This window comes from Pelobates fuscus, chromosome 7, assembly GCF_036172605.1.
Source record: "Pelobates fuscus isolate aPelFus1 chromosome 7, aPelFus1.pri, whole genome shotgun sequence".
In the NCBI taxonomy this organism is placed as follows: domain Eukaryota; kingdom Metazoa; phylum Chordata; class Amphibia; order Anura; family Pelobatidae; genus Pelobates; species Pelobates fuscus.
Window position 1 is genome coordinate 54,660,183 of NC_086323.1, and position 17,248 is coordinate 54,677,430.

A 17,248-nucleotide genomic window follows, 5' to 3' on the forward strand; every position below is an offset into this window, starting at 1 on the left:
AAATCATAATTTTTAATATATAATAATATAATTGGCATTTTATAATATGAGTCTGATGTACCAGAGAGATAGGCGATAACAACTACTTTAAAGAATTTGGGCTACTGTTTATTTTTTTCTTGCAGTGCCACAAATTAACATTAGGGGTTGTATTCAATGTTCTTGAACTCCCACACCCCACATGTTGATGGTCTACAGCTCCTGGTATTCATTAAATATCCAGAGAATCAATGGAGTTGTATTTCAGCAACATCCAAGGACTATACATGTGCTTTGTATAGAGCCCTTTCTTAGTTATTAATAGAGGTCTACATTTAATGAGCCAATATCAATATATTGGTTGTCAAATTTATTTTAAAACACATGTTCCTGGGCTGAATATTCTAGTCAGTCTACTGCTAAGTGTTTTGTATTGCTCTCTCGGATTGTGCTGTAGATTCTAGATTTCCTTGGTATGTTTTAATACAGATTTTTTTTTTTAAATCTTAGCTAATGTTATTCGGAAGAGAGTCTAAAAAGAACAGATGATTTTGATGACGTTGGTCCTTATCTGGTTAATTCTCACAATTATCATATAATTACACTAGAAACTCATTCATATGGTTCACAAGACAGTTAGCACGGATACTACGTACAGTGTTTGCATTGTGATAATTTATTGACCTAGGTACGCATTTTAACTACCTGCAGCTACTAAGCACATGATGCATTACTACGATCTCATTTACATAACACCAATATTTTCCCCGGAATTTTACAATATTAATATGTGCATATAAACTAGCATATAACTGAAAACAAAATAACAAGCACATAAATAAATGGTGACGAAAACTCTGCTTCAATACAGGCTGTTGCTTACATTGTGATTGATGTAGTTATTTCATTTCCAGTCATAGAGCAAGACGCTTGAACTATGGAGAAATGAACAAACATTATTTGTTGTCCTTTCCGTTAACGTTATTTATAGGAAAACTGAACTCGCATTTCATCCTTTAGATACAATGTGACAACATAATAGTCAGTACTTTAAACAGTAACAGACTTTCCCCTCCTTTCCATTCCATCTCCCTTACGTAGATGGCATTTATGCATATCTCTTGAGTGATGTCTTAAGTGATATATGCATTGGCAAAACCAAATTGAAGACTGGCACCATGTGATGCTTCTCATGATTACTTGAGAAGGAGCCCGGGATTGAGAAGTGGTTGATGAAGTAACTCGTGACTACCAGTAAATAAGAAATTAAGTTTGATACCTCTAGATTCACAATGTCTTAATTTTCGTTGCTGCATTAAAGGTTTTTAGCTCCGAGGAGGGCATTCCCTAGCCAACATTATCCTTCCACCATAAAACAGTAGGATGGGTATTAGATATCTGGAAAGTGTTAAAATGTTTTCTCTTTATAGAAGTACAGAGTGTGAAATGTTGTTCAAAGAGTTCAACTCTTTTACACTGGGCTATGTTAGACTCACCCACATCTAGGGACCAATATACACATATATTTCTAACACAACACAGGAGTACTTAGCGTTTTACAGTAGACGCTAAAGAACTGGTGATGTACACTACTAAACATCAGGACATAATAAGATTTATGATAAGTTTCTAGGCATTAGAAGCGTCTGACACATACAGCTTACAACCTAAACCCAATATAGACTACGTACAACCAATATAGGGGCATCATATGAATTGTTATGACTAAAAATGATATACTGTACCAATAAACTTGTTTAATAACTATAAGGTGCAATAAAGGTATTTTTACTTCGGTTTTGTAGAAGAAAATAGCAAATTATAAAGTATTACCTGTTGCCTGCTTGGACTCCCATTTTATCCCTGCAGAAGTTTGGAAAACAACATGTTTGTGAATGCGTTAAAACAAATTAAGATAGATTTGAATCTCATCTCAAGCATAACACTTTGATAGATCATTACCTTGACCTTCTATATTGGGCGAGGAATCTGTAAATATGTTGGTTTTAAAGTCATATGACTTGCTCAACACGTAAGACCCAGATGACTTCCCGTAGCGTCTACTTGTGATTCCATTTTTCGTGGACCCTTCATAGCTCTGTTGTCCTGGTTTCTTTAGGAGAACAAATTTACCCCCAGTACTGGGTATGACTCCTGCATGTGTGGCAGCCGCACAAGCAACAGAATCCTAATGGTTTAAAAGCACATAAAATGTATTTAAAATAAATATTTGGCACTTTGTTTAGGTGTCCTAATCAATGTTTTGGAACACACGGCATTTAATGTCTCTACAACAAATCAATAAATATGTTGCCAGCAAAGCGATACACAAATATAGTTCACATCATTTGAAATGTTGCATGATCACCTACATCAGGTCAAAATGAATAAGTGAATAGCATATAGTATTTCCTAAAAAAAAAAATGCTTATTCATGTAGACTTACCTCAGTGTACATATCTACTCCCCAAACATTTACTTTTGGACCCACACATCCATTAGCACAGTCAACTCTGAAACATATAAGGGATAGTTGTTATATATTTTGATTTGACTTTTATAGGGTTATTTACTAAATTGAGTATTGCTGGGAATTCATAGAGGATTCAAAGTGAATTTCAAATTTTAGACGAAAATAGCCGAGCTGGTAGCATTTAGAGAATCTTTTGATTTCAGTTATTTTAGTCTTAAATGGACACTAAAGTCACCAAAACAACTTTAGCTAAATAAAGCAGTTTTGATGTTTAGATCATGCCCCTTCAGTCTCACAGCTTCATTTTCTGCCATTTAGGAGTTAAATCACATTGATTATGCAACCATAGTCACAGCTCACTGCATGTGACTTACTCAGCCTTTCTAAACACTTCCTGTAAAGAGTCATCTAATGTTTACACTTCCTTTACGGAAATACGGTTTAATTTAGAATTGCGTATATCATGCTCTGTTAATAGCTGTGCAGGAGCCTCCTGTATGTAATTCGAGTTCAATTTTTAGACTAGGAGATAAAAACTTTTAAAGTAAGTAACATCTGAGTGAAAATGAAAGCATTTTTTTCTTGCAGGCTGTGTAAATGATAGCCAGGGCGTTACTGGGGCTGCATAGACAGAAGCAAAAGTGATATAACTCCTAAAAGGCAGAGAATTGAACTGTGAGACTTCAGAGGCATGATCTATATACAAAAAAAGTCTTCATTAAATTAAAGTTATTTTGGTGTCTATAGTGCCCCTTTAATCTAAATGAAGTGGTTATGGTGCCAGGAGGCCCCTGGAGGCACTCTTATTTCAAGTGGATAAATCATTCTCGAATGGTTTAAGCCCTAGGTTGCCTCAAGCGCTGATTTCCACCACCCTCCCCCCCCCCCTCTGGCAGCTTCCGGCTTCTCTAAAACTGGCTTGAAAAGAAACTTACCTTTTGCAAGCCAGTTAAGTGAATGGGGAGTCACTGATTGGCTGAGATAATCAGTTGACTGCTCTCCGCCAATCAGCCATGCCCCTGTGAGACGGCACTCCACACTTCCTGAACGTGAAAATTCAGAAACCTGAAGCCACCAGAGGGGGAGTGGAGATCAGCGCAAGAGGCAACTTAGGGGTTAACCCGTTTTAGAATGGTTTAAACCCCTTGAGGTAAGAGTGCCTTCAGGGGCTTCATGACACCATAACAACTTAATTTAGATGAAGTTGTTTTAGTGCCTGGAGTGTCTTTAATTTTGAAAGCCAGAAAACGGACGTTATACAAGCATAACATTGCCAAAAAGCAGTGCAGATAAATAAAGTGTTTTAGAAAACTGGCACAAATGAATTGATCACATGAATCTTAGCACATTCTGTTCTAAAATTATTGATTTAAAGGGAAAGCACTAAACCGTAAAACCGTGAAATGTAATAATAGGTTAACATAATATAGTTCATGTGTGCTGTCCTTTATGAATAATTACAACTTGAAGACAGTTTCCACTGAGTGACTGTTTATTCCTTCAAGTATTAATATACATGTGTGTGTCAGTCCAATAACAAGAGCGTTTATCATTCCTTATGCTTTTATGCCCAGCGTTCCATGCTCATACTTACATTGTGATTGGTGCTGTTAGTTTCTTTCCGGTTAATGAACAAGTTGCTACGACTACAATAAGAAAAAACACACAACATGCTCATTCACAGCGTCAGGAGAGCAGTGCAACGTTATATTGTAATCAGTTATCTCATCTGATAAAATCTGACATTTACACAGCATAGGGTAACAAAATTGTCAAATGTGTAACAACAACAACAATTACCCAGGTATTGGTTCTCATGGGTTACATTTTAATGTCTATGAAATGCCACCAGCACATTTTTACATGACAGTAAGGGTTTAAATAGGAAAAATTAATTTGCAAAGCTATACCTGTTTCTGGCTGAGCCTCCAATACAATTTGGTTTGCTATTTAGAAAATAAATAGAATTGCGTGAGTTTCATAAAGAACAGATATCACTGATAACAAAAAAACATTATTGGAAGTTAAGTTACCTAATTCAGGGGGTTTGTAAGATATTTCTGTGGATGTCGTACTTTGAAAATCAAATACTTTACTGAATTCAAATGACCCAGTCCATTGACCCTGAGGTTTTGATGTTACACCGTTCCTTGAAGCTCCGTCATAGCTATTATGTCCTGGCATCTTATGTACGAGAGCACTGCCTCCTATACTGGATATTACACCATCATGAATGGCAGCTCGGCACAAAGAAGACATCTAATGAAACAAAATTCCTTAAAATTACTCTTTTTTTTGGTGCAGTACATTGTTTTATAGGGGTGGGGGTGAGTTGGTGCAAAATGTATAATATTTCTAAAAATCATAGAATCAGGAATGTTAAACTTACATTAGTATAAACTTTCGATCCCCATACTTCCCATTTCTGAGTCAGACATCCATCCGGACAAATAATTCTAAAAGAAAGAAGAAACAGTGATGTAATATCACAGCAGAAAAGTATGAGATGCTATTGTAGCATGTTTGAAAAGCTAATGGTTGTAACATATTTTTCCCTCAGGTACCAGTATCAGTCACTGACTCAAGAAGTGCCCTCTATTGCAATCCTTTTCTTTGTTTAGTCAGAAATCAGTTTTTAACAGTTTGAGCTTGGTGGTACTTAGAATAACTTTTATTAGACCAGAAATAATGAAACGTTGACAAGGGAACTGCAAGTTCTAGGCCAAAATAGCCAAACTGGAAACATTGAGTTTTCATGGTCAACCAATATTAGCTATGCCATTGTACTATGTGTTATCCAATACAATAATAAAGAAGAAATGCACTCTTGGGTCAACGAGAACCACAACAGGGCAACTTGTTCCACCAAGCTCTGACTTTTAAAAGCCAGAGCATTAACACTATTGGTTGGCGTCATTTTAGAATGCGTAAAGACCCGAATTTGACCAGAGGCCGAATTCTGGAGTTTTCTGTGTTCGTTTGTGCCAACCGAATCGGTGCTCAGAGTCGTGCCGTTCTGTCATTGGCGCGACAGGCTACAAACAGGTGCGCACGAGCAGCATGCTGCATCTGTGCCGCCATTGAATCGGGGAGAAGGAGCGCTGGAGCAGGTCAGCATTACACATTGTCAGTTCCTATCAATACCAAGTTTAGTGTATTAATCACATGGGATATGCTCGTAATGCTTCTAGCAGACATGGGAGATACAGGTAAAAACTGTCTACCTCTGCTCTAGGTAAGACCCTGTTTTTCCCAAGCCCTTAATTTCCCTTCCAAACCTTTCCTTCTCAGTAAACAAATCAGAAAAAAAATGTAGTGGCGAAAGAGTAAAATTATGCATACGCTTGATACATATACCCAAATAGCAGTCATGTAAAGTGTCCTGTAAAGTGGAACGCTGGTGGGAGAAGTGAAAGGGAGCAGGAGGCATAAGTGACACAATTATATGAATTGTGCCACTTGCACCTCCCTAAGCAGGTGGATCCGCCCGAAGAATAGGCAGTTCAGTCTGGCTCTCCAATCAAGTAGTCGAACCCACTAAGGGTGAACAATGAAGAGTACAGTGTTTCTGCGCTCAATGCTTGGTCCTAGTACTCTGAGCATAGAACAAGCAGGTCTAGTAATTAACTTGTTGTACACTTTCTGGAGACCCGTCCCTGTTGTCCTCAATAGCTGGACACCAGGGATCAAAATTGGGATAGGGGGACAGAACCCTGGAAATAGGGACTATCCCATCAAAAAGGGGAACTGTTAGTATAATACCAATATAGCTGCTGTTTTCTAAATTGAAATTGTACTTTCTGTGACTTTACTTACATTGTATAAGGTCCAGGTAATTGTGCCCCTGTCCACCAACATTCTGCTGAAACTAATATAAAATGATTTTAAAGTTAGATTGAGGGAAAGTTTTCATAATTGTCACATTTACTGCATTATTTTATTGTAGATTGCTTTGTTAGCAGGAATAAATTATTAACATGAAGCATGCGCTAATGTTACTTATTCACTACGAGTAGGAGGAAGGCTCCGGTGGGATTCATACTTATTTTATATGCAGTATTAAACCCCTTATTATAATTTTTTTTTTTTTTAATGCAATCTGTTTCCCACTTTGTCAATGACACACAATCCAAGAAACCAATGCGTTTAGATGTTCCTTTATTAGAAAAGTAATAGAAATGATACTAAAATCAAGGTACTAATTTAGGGTAAAGTTAGCCAAAAAAAATAACTCACAACTTTGTTTATTACTTTAATTTTTGTTATAATAGTTTTAGTATTTGTAAATGAGAGGACAAGTATAGAAGAATGAAAGATAAAACATACATACTGTTCACTGCTCTTGCTGCAAACATTTCTAATAGTTTGTCTCATTTGCTCTTAAATCAACCATTTAAAATTTTGCTTCAGAATATATTCTCCCTATATAAATGCTACTACTAATACTGTTACAATAATAATAATAATTTACTAAGCAGGGATTGTGGATGACAGACAAGGGAATTACATGTTTAGACCAAAATAGCAAAGAATTCTTTCACCCGAGCTATTTAGGCTAACACAAGCTATATTTTTATTAGTTCCCAGAATCCCAGTAACATTAAATAGTTGTTGCTGTCACAGTTATGAAAATGTAATATCTTGCATTTCACCATGTTCACCAAGATCATATTCCAGAGTGGAACATGAATTCTGTAAACAATGGGGGAAATAAAATGATGAGTTACCTGTTTCTGGTTTTGACTGCCCGGCCATTCCTATTTCAAAACGAAAAACAAAAAGTCAGTGTACAGTAGAGATACAGAAATATCTTTAGTATGAAATATGGGCCTACATTTAATATTGTTGCATAAGCGTTTAAAATGAGTTAATACTTTCAAATAAATGCTTAAAATAATTTAATATCATGAATATATTTTTATTTTGTGATATTTTTATATTTTTTGGAATATTTTCTGTAAATTATATATATTTGTTGGTATTTTAAAATGTAAAAAAAAAAAAAAAGTTTATCCAAAAATATTAAATCATTTGAAAAGCTCATCTAATAATATTAAATTGAGGCCGTGGATAGCAAAGCAAGTAAAGAAAGTCACCTGTTTGTGGGAATGTATAAGAGTACTCTGTGTATGTTGTGCTTTGAGATTCATATGACAAACTCAGTATAAATGATCCAGACCATTTGCCCTGTGCTTTCGTGGTCACTCCATTTCTGGTGGACTCCTTGTAGCTATCCTGTCCTTGTATCTTTTGAAGAATTACACTCCCACCTTGATCTCCCATGAAGTCTGAATGGATTGCAGCTCGACAAACTGCAGATTCCTAATAACAGAAATGTATATTTTATGTTAATTAACTATGTTTAAATCGGAGAGGAGATATATATTTTGTTTATATCATATTCTTACTTTGTGTTGTATTTAGTATTTGAGTACTTGCACATTTAAAAGTATAGTGGTAGAAGGACAAATGGCCAAACTGCCCTTCTGAAATAATGAAAGCTGCAATTCTGATATGGGTATTCTCATATTGATCATCACCAGGCAGTTTGGCATTTTTTTTATGACATAAGTGGACATGTACTGTGAAATCACAACAAGGATTATATATAAAGTAAAGTTATTGGGTTAATGGAACACTCTAAGAACCATAAAAACTACAGCCACTGTGGTGGTTATGGTGCCAGTAGTGAAGTGGTTCTCTACAACTGTAAGTAATCGAACCTTTTGGAACAGTTTGACAACTTATCTGGTAAGTGCACGGCACATGTTATGAGCTCCACTGAGCTAAGCTCTGCTGTGCAGAATTGACTAAATGGCTGGAACTGTGGGCTCTATCCTGGTAAGGTGTCAAGGCATTAATGGCACCATAACCACTACATCAGATTGTAATGGTTGTTGTGTTTGGATTGTTCCTTTATTATGGCTATGTTATTGGGAGAGTTCCTTTAGGCGTAGCGCAATTATAATGAAAAATAGTTAAATATTCTTGCTGATAACTTTTCCTCTGGATTGTTCTTATTAATACTTAAAATGAGACGGTGAAACAAAATGTGAAACAGTATTTATCACAAGATAGGTCTATTAACTCAGCTCACATCTGTATAGATGTCTGATCCCCAAACCTCTCCGTTCTGTTTTAGACAGCCTTCAGGACATTCAATTCTGAAATAACAGGTACACAAAAAAAAAAATGAAACATAAACAACTACTATACCAATAAATGAATTTAAAACATTGGAAGAATTATAGGAATGTAGTACACTGAAACCATACCATATATTCAGTGCATTTCCGACAAACACTTGATTGCTATATTGATCCTAATTTTAGAATAAATAATTTAGTGCAAAAGATTACACACATATTTATCACAATTAGTATCATAGGGCATAGGGAATTTGACGACAAGAAGGGTTATTTACTAAACTGTGAATTGTCTGGAGTTCAAAAAAATTAAAATATTAAGGCCAAACTGAATATTTATAAAAAAAAAAAAATACGTTAAAAATATGATCACACATTTAATTTTTCAGTCTCACAGTTACATAGTCACATTTATAATTTCTCATGCATACTTCTAAGGGGCATAATTATAAATGTCCATGGATTTTATTCTATAATTACTACAATGTATATCCTGTCTCTATAACCTGATAAAGCAAAACCTTGGAAATTACACACAGTATAATACATTTAAAATCATATATATGAAAAACATATTTTGTTTTTAAAATATTAAATAAAGAAAATAAAAAAATACAGGGTTACTCCAACACATTTGGGGTTGGGGGTGAGGTGGGGTGGGGATACCTTTCCTGTAAAAATTGCCCTATTGGGCAGTATGGAGTATCCCCCCTACTCTGGTTGCAGAATAACCTGCAAAATAAAATGTTTACTTACCTTGAATCCAGCCACGGACAATGCTCCCAGAACTAATCCTCCACGTTCCCTCTGACATCACAGGGGCTGCACATGGTCCACTCACAGACTTCTTTCATGGAGAAGGCTGTGATTGAAACATTTTGCCAGCTAAGAGCGTATGTGCATACACTGGACCAGTGAGAGGAGGGTGGGAGTAGAGAGTGGATGGGAGGGTTTAAAAAAAAAAAAAAAAAAAAATATGCAACAGAGGGTAGCAGGAGGGAGCACAATGAGGGTGGGAGGGCATAAGAATCTATTCATGTCTGTTGCAGCGTGCAATACGCACTGATGACAGACAATTTTTATACACAGAAATGACATTCACAGCCTGGAACAGAGTTCTCAGCTGTCAATGGCACATGTACTGGAGGTACATCTAGCCCACAGAACACAACTAACAAAAACTCATTATGTGCAGAGTTTTAAGCAGAAACATTGCACATACATACTCATACCACCATGACCACTTTAAATTACTGAAATGGGTCATGGTGTTAGGGGTAACCCTTTAACCCCTTAAGGACCAAACTTCTGGAATAAAAGGGAATCATGACATGTCACACATGTCATGTGTCCTTAAGGGGTTAAGCTGAAATAAACAATTTCAATCTGCAATAGGTCTTAACCCATATCTCTCTACAAATCCAACTTCCTTGATGAGAAGAACTTCTGTATTTCATGTGAAGTATAAGTAATTTAATAGCACCTAGTCTGTGAATACTTTTTGTCACTTTATACTATGTATGTCGCAAACGTTTTCAGGGTTATTCACTTAGATGAGAATTTAAGATGAATTCAAAGTGAAATGTAAATTTAAGGCCAAAGTAGCCGAACTGAAAACATAGCTGATTGGGAGAATTTGTCAAATTTGGCTATGTTTTTCTTAAATTTTAAATTCACTTTGAATTCATCTTGAATTCTCACTTTAGTTAATAGCTCAGTACGTTATTTTATTTTATAGTAGGCTTATTTTCTGCTTTTCTTTCCCAATCAAGTAATTTATCAATGTATCAGTGTTATCCATTAAAGTGAATTCAAGGGGAAACTACAATTTTAGACCAAAATAATTAACTGAAAATATAAGTGACTTTGAGATTTTTTTTTACAATTATTTATTCATATACTATGGCCTAAAATGGAATAAGCAACTTTTGAGTCAAGCGAGTATTTGTTGGCTCATTGTGTTGGTTGTCTGCCAATATCATATTCATACTTACATTGCAACTGGAACAGGTATATCCTTAGCTTTCATCAAACAATTTGCAGAAACTACAAAAAGAGGAATGTAAATCAGACTTTTAATAGAATATATGCAGTGTGCAGGATTTTAAGACTATCAGAAATAATTCAAAACTAAAAAAAAACATTAATAAAAAAGATATAAAATTGTATGTGGACACGAAGATGATCCATTAAAGACACAAAGTTGGTCTGTAAAATGTGTTGATTCCCTTTAAATTAATCTATTTGTCATGTATATGAATTCAGATATACAATTCAAGTTACTTATTCAATTACTAATTGCATTAAAAAAAAAGAAAAACAAACAAAGAAGGCATTATAATTTAGCAACATCATGGGCAAATTGGGCAGAAGTTCCATCTGACGTAATTCCTAAGGCCCAGTTTTAAAGATGGGTTGATACCCTCCAGTGGCAGAGAGGAGAATTTCCAATTGTTTCTGTTCAGCATTATGAATTCATTTCTGTATTCTCTTCCTCAATGTACAAGTTTTGAATCCCTGGTGTCTAGATACACACCCAAACTTTGGAAGACTGCGAGAGTAGTGCCTATCCATAAAAGTGGTGACACTACTTTGGTTTCTAACTATCGCCCTATATCATTGCTCCCGGTATTGTCAAAAATCTTAGAAAAATGTGTCCATACACAACTATGTGAGTATTACCAACAATCAAACTATCTGACCCCTGATCAATCAGGCTTTCGCCAGAATAACTCCACTACCACTGCCCTCTTAAAAGTCTGCAATGACATCCAAACTGGCATGGAGACCTGTAGCGGTACTTACCTTATCCGGGGGCCGGACGCGGTCCTCTCTTCAAGCCGCGCGCGGTCCTGCGGCTGCACGAGCCGCGCGCGGCTCGTCCAACTGTTCAGACAGGAAGGCGGGCAGTGACCGCGAGAAGCGGTCACGTGTCCCGCCTGCAGCTAAGAGCGCGCCGCGAATCTCGGGCGCACTCTTAAAGAGACAGTGGGAGCCTAAATTGCAAAAAGGCTCCCATTGGCTCCTGTCATGCCAATCACCCCATACACTTACCTGTTGGGGGAGTGGAAGTGACAGGAGCCAATCACATTAGTTTGAAGGCTACTTATACTTACCCTTTTCCCTTAGTTCCTTGCCCTATCGTGGTTTCTGCTACAGTTCCCTTTAGTGCTTGTTGTGTTCAGTTGTGTTTCTCCGTATTTGACCTTGGCTTTGTATTCTGACTTCGTTTTCGCTTTATCCTATTCTGTACTGTTTGCCGGCTTGCTGATTCCTGTGTACCAGTCCCCGGCTAGTTTTCGTTTACGCTGTCTCTTTGTGCCCTTGACCTCGGATCGTTCCTGACTCTGTCTTATCCTATTACGTCGAGTCCGGCCACTCTAAGGTCCGGTAGACGTATCTCTCCTCTGTACTGTCTTCTGTTAGGCTGGATCCTGCGTGTAGGGGTATATACTCGTTACAAGACCTAACTGGAGCTATTTTCCTTGATTTTGCTAAGGCATTTGACACAGTAGACCATGACATTCTACTGAACAAACTCAAAAACTCAGGTATTGGTGATCATTCACTAAACTGGTTTCGATCGTATGTATCAGATCGCTCGCAATATGTGTCCATTTCTGACAGCGTCTCCCTCCCTCTCCCAGTCACGTGTGGTGTTCCCCAAGGTTCCATTCTCGGCCCCCTACTATTTACATTATTTATAAATGATCTGCCTAATGTCTGCAAATCCTCAAATGTACACATGTACGCAGATGACACGGTAATCTATGCGAGCAATTCCGATCTACCGCAGCTTGAGGCTGTGCTCCAAGACCAGTTTACAGAGGTAGAAAAGTGGATCGCAAAAAACAAACTCTTCCTGAACACTGACAAAACTGTCACAATAATCTTTGGAACAGTATCTAAATTACACAAATTACACAATTCCCACCTATCCATCAAAACAATTTCAAATGGCACACTGACCGCAGTCCACTCTTTCAAATACTTGGGTATGATGTTAGACCCCAAACTATCTTTTGGCCTGCACATAGAAAAGCTTGCATCTAAACTTTATCCAAAACTAGGTGCCCTGTACAGAAACAAATCCTGCCTAAGCCCTTCAGTAAAGGAAAAGATTGTACAGCAAATGCTGATGCCAATCATTTATTATGGAGATGTAGTATATGCATCTGCATCGCAATCCCACATTAATAAACTAAACACATTGTATAACTCGTTCTGCCGATTTGTGCTACAATGTAATTACAGAACCCACCATTGTGACATGCTAAAAGAACTAAACTGGCTGTCGCTGGAATCCAGACGCACCCTTCATATTTCCAGCCTTGTGTTTAAGAGCTTTTCTGGGAGACTCCCACCCTACCTGAACGCAATGCTTTCCCCAGCTGTTCCCACTTCCTATAACCTCCGATCCAGTACCAACACTTTACTTAGTCTACCTCAATACAAAAAGAAAGCAGCCAGATCCTCCTTCTCCTACAGAGCACCGCAATTGTGGAACGACCTCCCGCACAATTTAAAATCTTCCCTAAGCTTAAAGTCCTTTAAGAGATCCCTCTCTACATACCTCAAAACAGAATGCACCTGTCATGGTTGATTACATATTTCCTACCTGTTCTATGTTACATTTTGTAAATATTGTATATTAATATTGTTTTTGTATTTTATTGTACACTAACTGTAACAATGCAATGATTTGTGGACCCAGGACATACTTGAAAACAAGAGAAATCTCAATGTATCTTTCCTGGTAAAATATTTTATAAATAAATAATAAATAAATAATTAGTAGAGTACACAAAAATCCATCCATGGAAGGACTGATGTGAAAAGGGCAAATTTTTTCCAGATTCTCATGCTGAATCAGCATATTCTACTATATACTATGTATGTAGTGTGTGTGTGTATATATATATATATATATATATATATATACACACACATTATTTTTTATTTTATGTTTATTTATATAATGCTTCCATTCTATACATATAGCAGCAAATTAGTACATTATAACAACTTTGTCTTACATGTTTTGCAACAGACATTTTTCACATTCCATTGTATTGTATACATTACACTAAGCATGTTATATGCTGGAATGCATTAAATAAAGTATGTAACATCTGTTGAACAGACATCCAAATGTCTCAACCTTTTTAACATTTTCTTCTCTGATCAGATCATTAACTCCGTTTCAGTTGGATCATGTGCAATACAGTTTCATGTTATATTTTAATGTAACAGATTGCTAGGAGCTGAGTCAATAATTTAAAGGGACACTATAGTCACCTGAACAACTTTAGCTTAATGAAGCAGTTTTGGTGTATAGAACATGCCTCTGTAGCCTCACTGCTCAATCCTCTACCATTTAGGAGTTAAATCCCTTTGTTTATGAACCCTAGTCACACCTCCCTGCATGTGACTTGCACAGCCTTCCATAAACACTTCCTGTAAAGAGAGAGCCTTATTTAGGCTTTCTTTATTGCAAGTTCTGTTTAATTAAGATTTTCTTATCCCCTGCTATGTTAATAGCTTGCTAGACCCTGCAAGAGCCTCCTGTATGTGATTAAAGTTCAATTTAGAGATTGAGATACAATTATTTAAGGTAAATTACATCTGTTTGAAAGTGAAACCAGTTTTTTTTCCATGCAGGCTCTGTCAATCATAGCCAGGGGAGGTGTGGCTAGGGCTGCATAAACAGAAACAAAGTGATTTAACTCCTAAATGACAGTGAATTGAACAGTGAAATTGCAGGGGAATGATCTATACACTAAAACTGCTTTATTTAGCTAAAGTAATTTAGGTGACTATAGTGTTCCTTTAACAAAAACATAAAACAAATTACAAATCAAGACAGGAATGCAAAGGTAAAGTCATAACATGAACAAAATACCTTTTGGAAGTTCAGACGTTGTTTCTGTAATAACTTAAAATAAGAGATAAAATGGAGTTTTAAGTAAAAAACAAACAAACAAAAAGAAAACAACTCTTATTGAATAGCACATATGTTTCAAAATTCAGTGTGATCTGAATTGTATTTGTTATACATGGGCCTATACATAGGACAGGAGGTCATGCATTTAGACTGGAAGAAAAAAGATTTAGTCTAAGGCAAAGGAAAGGGGGTTTTACCATAAGAACAATAAGGATATGGAATTCTCAGCCTGAAGAAGTGGTTTTATCAGAGTCCGCACAGATGTTTAAACAGCAACTAGATGCATACTTGCAAAAAAAAAAGAATATTCAACTAAATAATGTATTAACTGTAAGGTAATAGGTTCTTGATCCAAGGACAAATCTGACTGCCATTCTGGGGTTAAGCGGGGATTTTCTTCCTAGTTTGTTGCAAAATTGGAAGTGTTTTAAACTGTTCTTTTTTTGCCTTCTTTTGGATCAATAGCAAAAAACAAATGTGAGGAAGGCTGAACTTGATGTACACATGTCTCTTTTCAGCCCATGTCACTATGTAACTATAATTTCCAAAATTTCCTACATTACATTATTATGCTCATCTCCATGAATTCTAAATTAATTCAAAGTGAACATGATATTTTAGTGCAGGATGTGACACATGATCACATTAGTTCACAGCTCTCATTCTCCCCCAGCTGGCTTTCACTAACATTAGTGTTTTGGAGACTCCATGAGTGTCTGAACTGCAATAGGAAAGCTGTCACACAATCCAGATGACCAACTACATTTATCATTTAATGTTCGATCTTTTATAAATGCATTTATGGATTGTTCTTTACAATAATTATTTTTGTATTATTGAAGTTAAATTCACAACTAACCTTTGGGTTGGTTCAGGGGCGGACTGAGCACTCGGGCAAATCGGTCATGGACCGAGGGCCCAAGGCTCTAGGGGGCCCGCCCGCCTGCCTGCCATGCACTAAAATAATAGCTGGGCTGGGGAGTTAAACAATCTCCCCAGCCTGCAGTTAGTCAGTCAGGGGCCCGCACGGCACTCCGCGGGCCCCTGTTACCAAATACATATCCCCCATGTTCGGGCAGGCACAGTAAGAGACAGCTAAAGGGCCCTCCTAAAGACCCACTATGCCGTCTCTCACTGTGCCTGACTGGTGAGCAGAGCAGGAGAGCTGTCTGTAGTGCTGATCAGGCAGCTCCGTGCGGCTCCTGACAGAGGAAATGACATCATGTGTCAAAAGGTCAGGGAGCCGTGCGGAGCTGCCTGATCTGTGTTAGAGGCAGCACTTCAGGGAGAGACAGCATGCTCCAGTGCTGCTGGGAGAAGGATTAACCCCTCTGGCCAAAGGTAAGGCTCCTCTTCCCCCAGCAGCTCCTCTTCCTTCTACCCCCTACAGCCCCTCTACCCTCTGCTGCCCCTTTGCCCCCTACTCCCTGCTGCCTCTCTACCCCCAGTAGACCCTCTGCTGCTTCTCACCCCATACTGCCCCTCTACCCCCTGCTGTCTCCCACCCCTCTGCCTCCCTACTGCCCCTCTACCCCCAGGAGACCCTATGCTGTCCCCCTGCTGCTCCTCACCCCATACTGCCCCTCTACCCCCTGCTGTCTCCCACCCCTCTGCCTCCCTACTGCCCCTCTACCCCCAGTAGACCCTATGCTGTCCCCCTGCTACTCCTCTACCCCCAGCAGCCCACTACAACCCCTATACCTACCACAGCCCCTACCCCTACAGCCCCTATACCCTCTACTGCCCCTTTGCCCCATACTCCCTGCTGTCCCTCTAGCTCCTGCTGGCCCCCCTATCCCCTGCTGCCCCTCTACCCTCTGCTACTCATCTACCCCAGCAGCCCCTTTGCCCCCTGCTGCCCCTCCACCTCATGCTGGCCCCCCTGCCCCCTGCTGCCCCTCTACCTTATACTGGCACCCCTACTCCCTGCTACCCCTCTACCCCCTGCTGCCCCTTTGCCTACTACTCCCTGCTGGCCCCTTTGCTCCCTGCTGGCTGCCCCCTACTCCCTGCTGCCCCTTACCCCCTGCTGGCACCCCTACCCCCTGCTTTCCCATCTACCTCCTTCTGCCCCTCTTCCCACTTACTCCCTGCTGCCCCTCTACTCCCCGCTGCCCCTCAACCCCCTGCTGCTCCTCTACCCCCAGCAGCTCTTCTACCTACTACAACCCCTACCCCTTACAGCCCCTCTACCCTCTGCTGCCCCAGCAGACCCCCTGTCGACCCTCTAGCCCCAGAAGACCCCCCACTGTCCCTCTACCCCCTGCTGCCCCTCTAGCCCCAGCACACCCCCTACTCCCTGCTACCCCTTTGCTCCCTATTCCCTGCTGGCCCCCTTACCTGGTGCTGCCCACCCTACCTCCTGCTTGTCCCCCTACCTCCTGCTGGCCCCTCTACGCACTTACTCTCTGCTGGCCCCCTACTCCCTGCTGCCCCCCCATACTCCCTGGTACTCCTCTACCCCCAGCAGCCTTTCTACCTACTACAACCCTATACCCACCACAGCCCCTATCCCTTACAGCCCCTCTACCACCCCAGCAGACCCCCTGCTGACCCTCTAGCCCCAGCAGACCCCCCGCTGTCCCCCTACCCCCTGCTGCCCCTCTAGCCCCAGCAAACCCCCTGAGACCCCCTACTCCCTGCTGGCCCACCTACCTCCTGCTGGCCCCTTTGCCCCCTACTCCCTGCTGGCCCCTCTGCCCCTTT

At 39.3% G+C, this 17,248-nt stretch overlaps 1 protein-coding gene across 1 annotated transcript in view; it reads right to left on the minus strand.

Moving 5' to 3' along the window:
* Positions 1–17,248, minus strand: part of LOC134569138 (uncharacterized) — a 62,391-nt gene that overhangs the window by 26,521 nt on the left and 18,622 nt on the right. The window contains exons 9-22 of the mRNA XM_063428045.1: positions 14,501–14,533; positions 10,593–10,644; positions 8,550–8,616; positions 7,549–7,774; positions 7,180–7,209; positions 6,269–6,320; positions 4,842–4,908; positions 4,486–4,711; positions 4,363–4,398; positions 4,047–4,098; positions 2,426–2,492; positions 1,942–2,167; positions 1,813–1,842; positions 863–914 (exon numbers count right to left, since the gene is read on the minus strand). Coding sequence (XP_063284115.1) covers positions 863–914; positions 1,813–1,842; positions 1,942–2,167; positions 2,426–2,492; positions 4,047–4,098; positions 4,363–4,398; positions 4,486–4,711; positions 4,842–4,908; positions 6,269–6,320; positions 7,180–7,209; positions 7,549–7,774; positions 8,550–8,616; positions 10,593–10,644; positions 14,501–14,533 — 1,216 coding nt within the window. The remainder of the gene's footprint in view (positions 1–862; positions 915–1,812; positions 1,843–1,941; positions 2,168–2,425; positions 2,493–4,046; positions 4,099–4,362; positions 4,399–4,485; positions 4,712–4,841; positions 4,909–6,268; positions 6,321–7,179; positions 7,210–7,548; positions 7,775–8,549; positions 8,617–10,592; positions 10,645–14,500; positions 14,534–17,248) is intronic.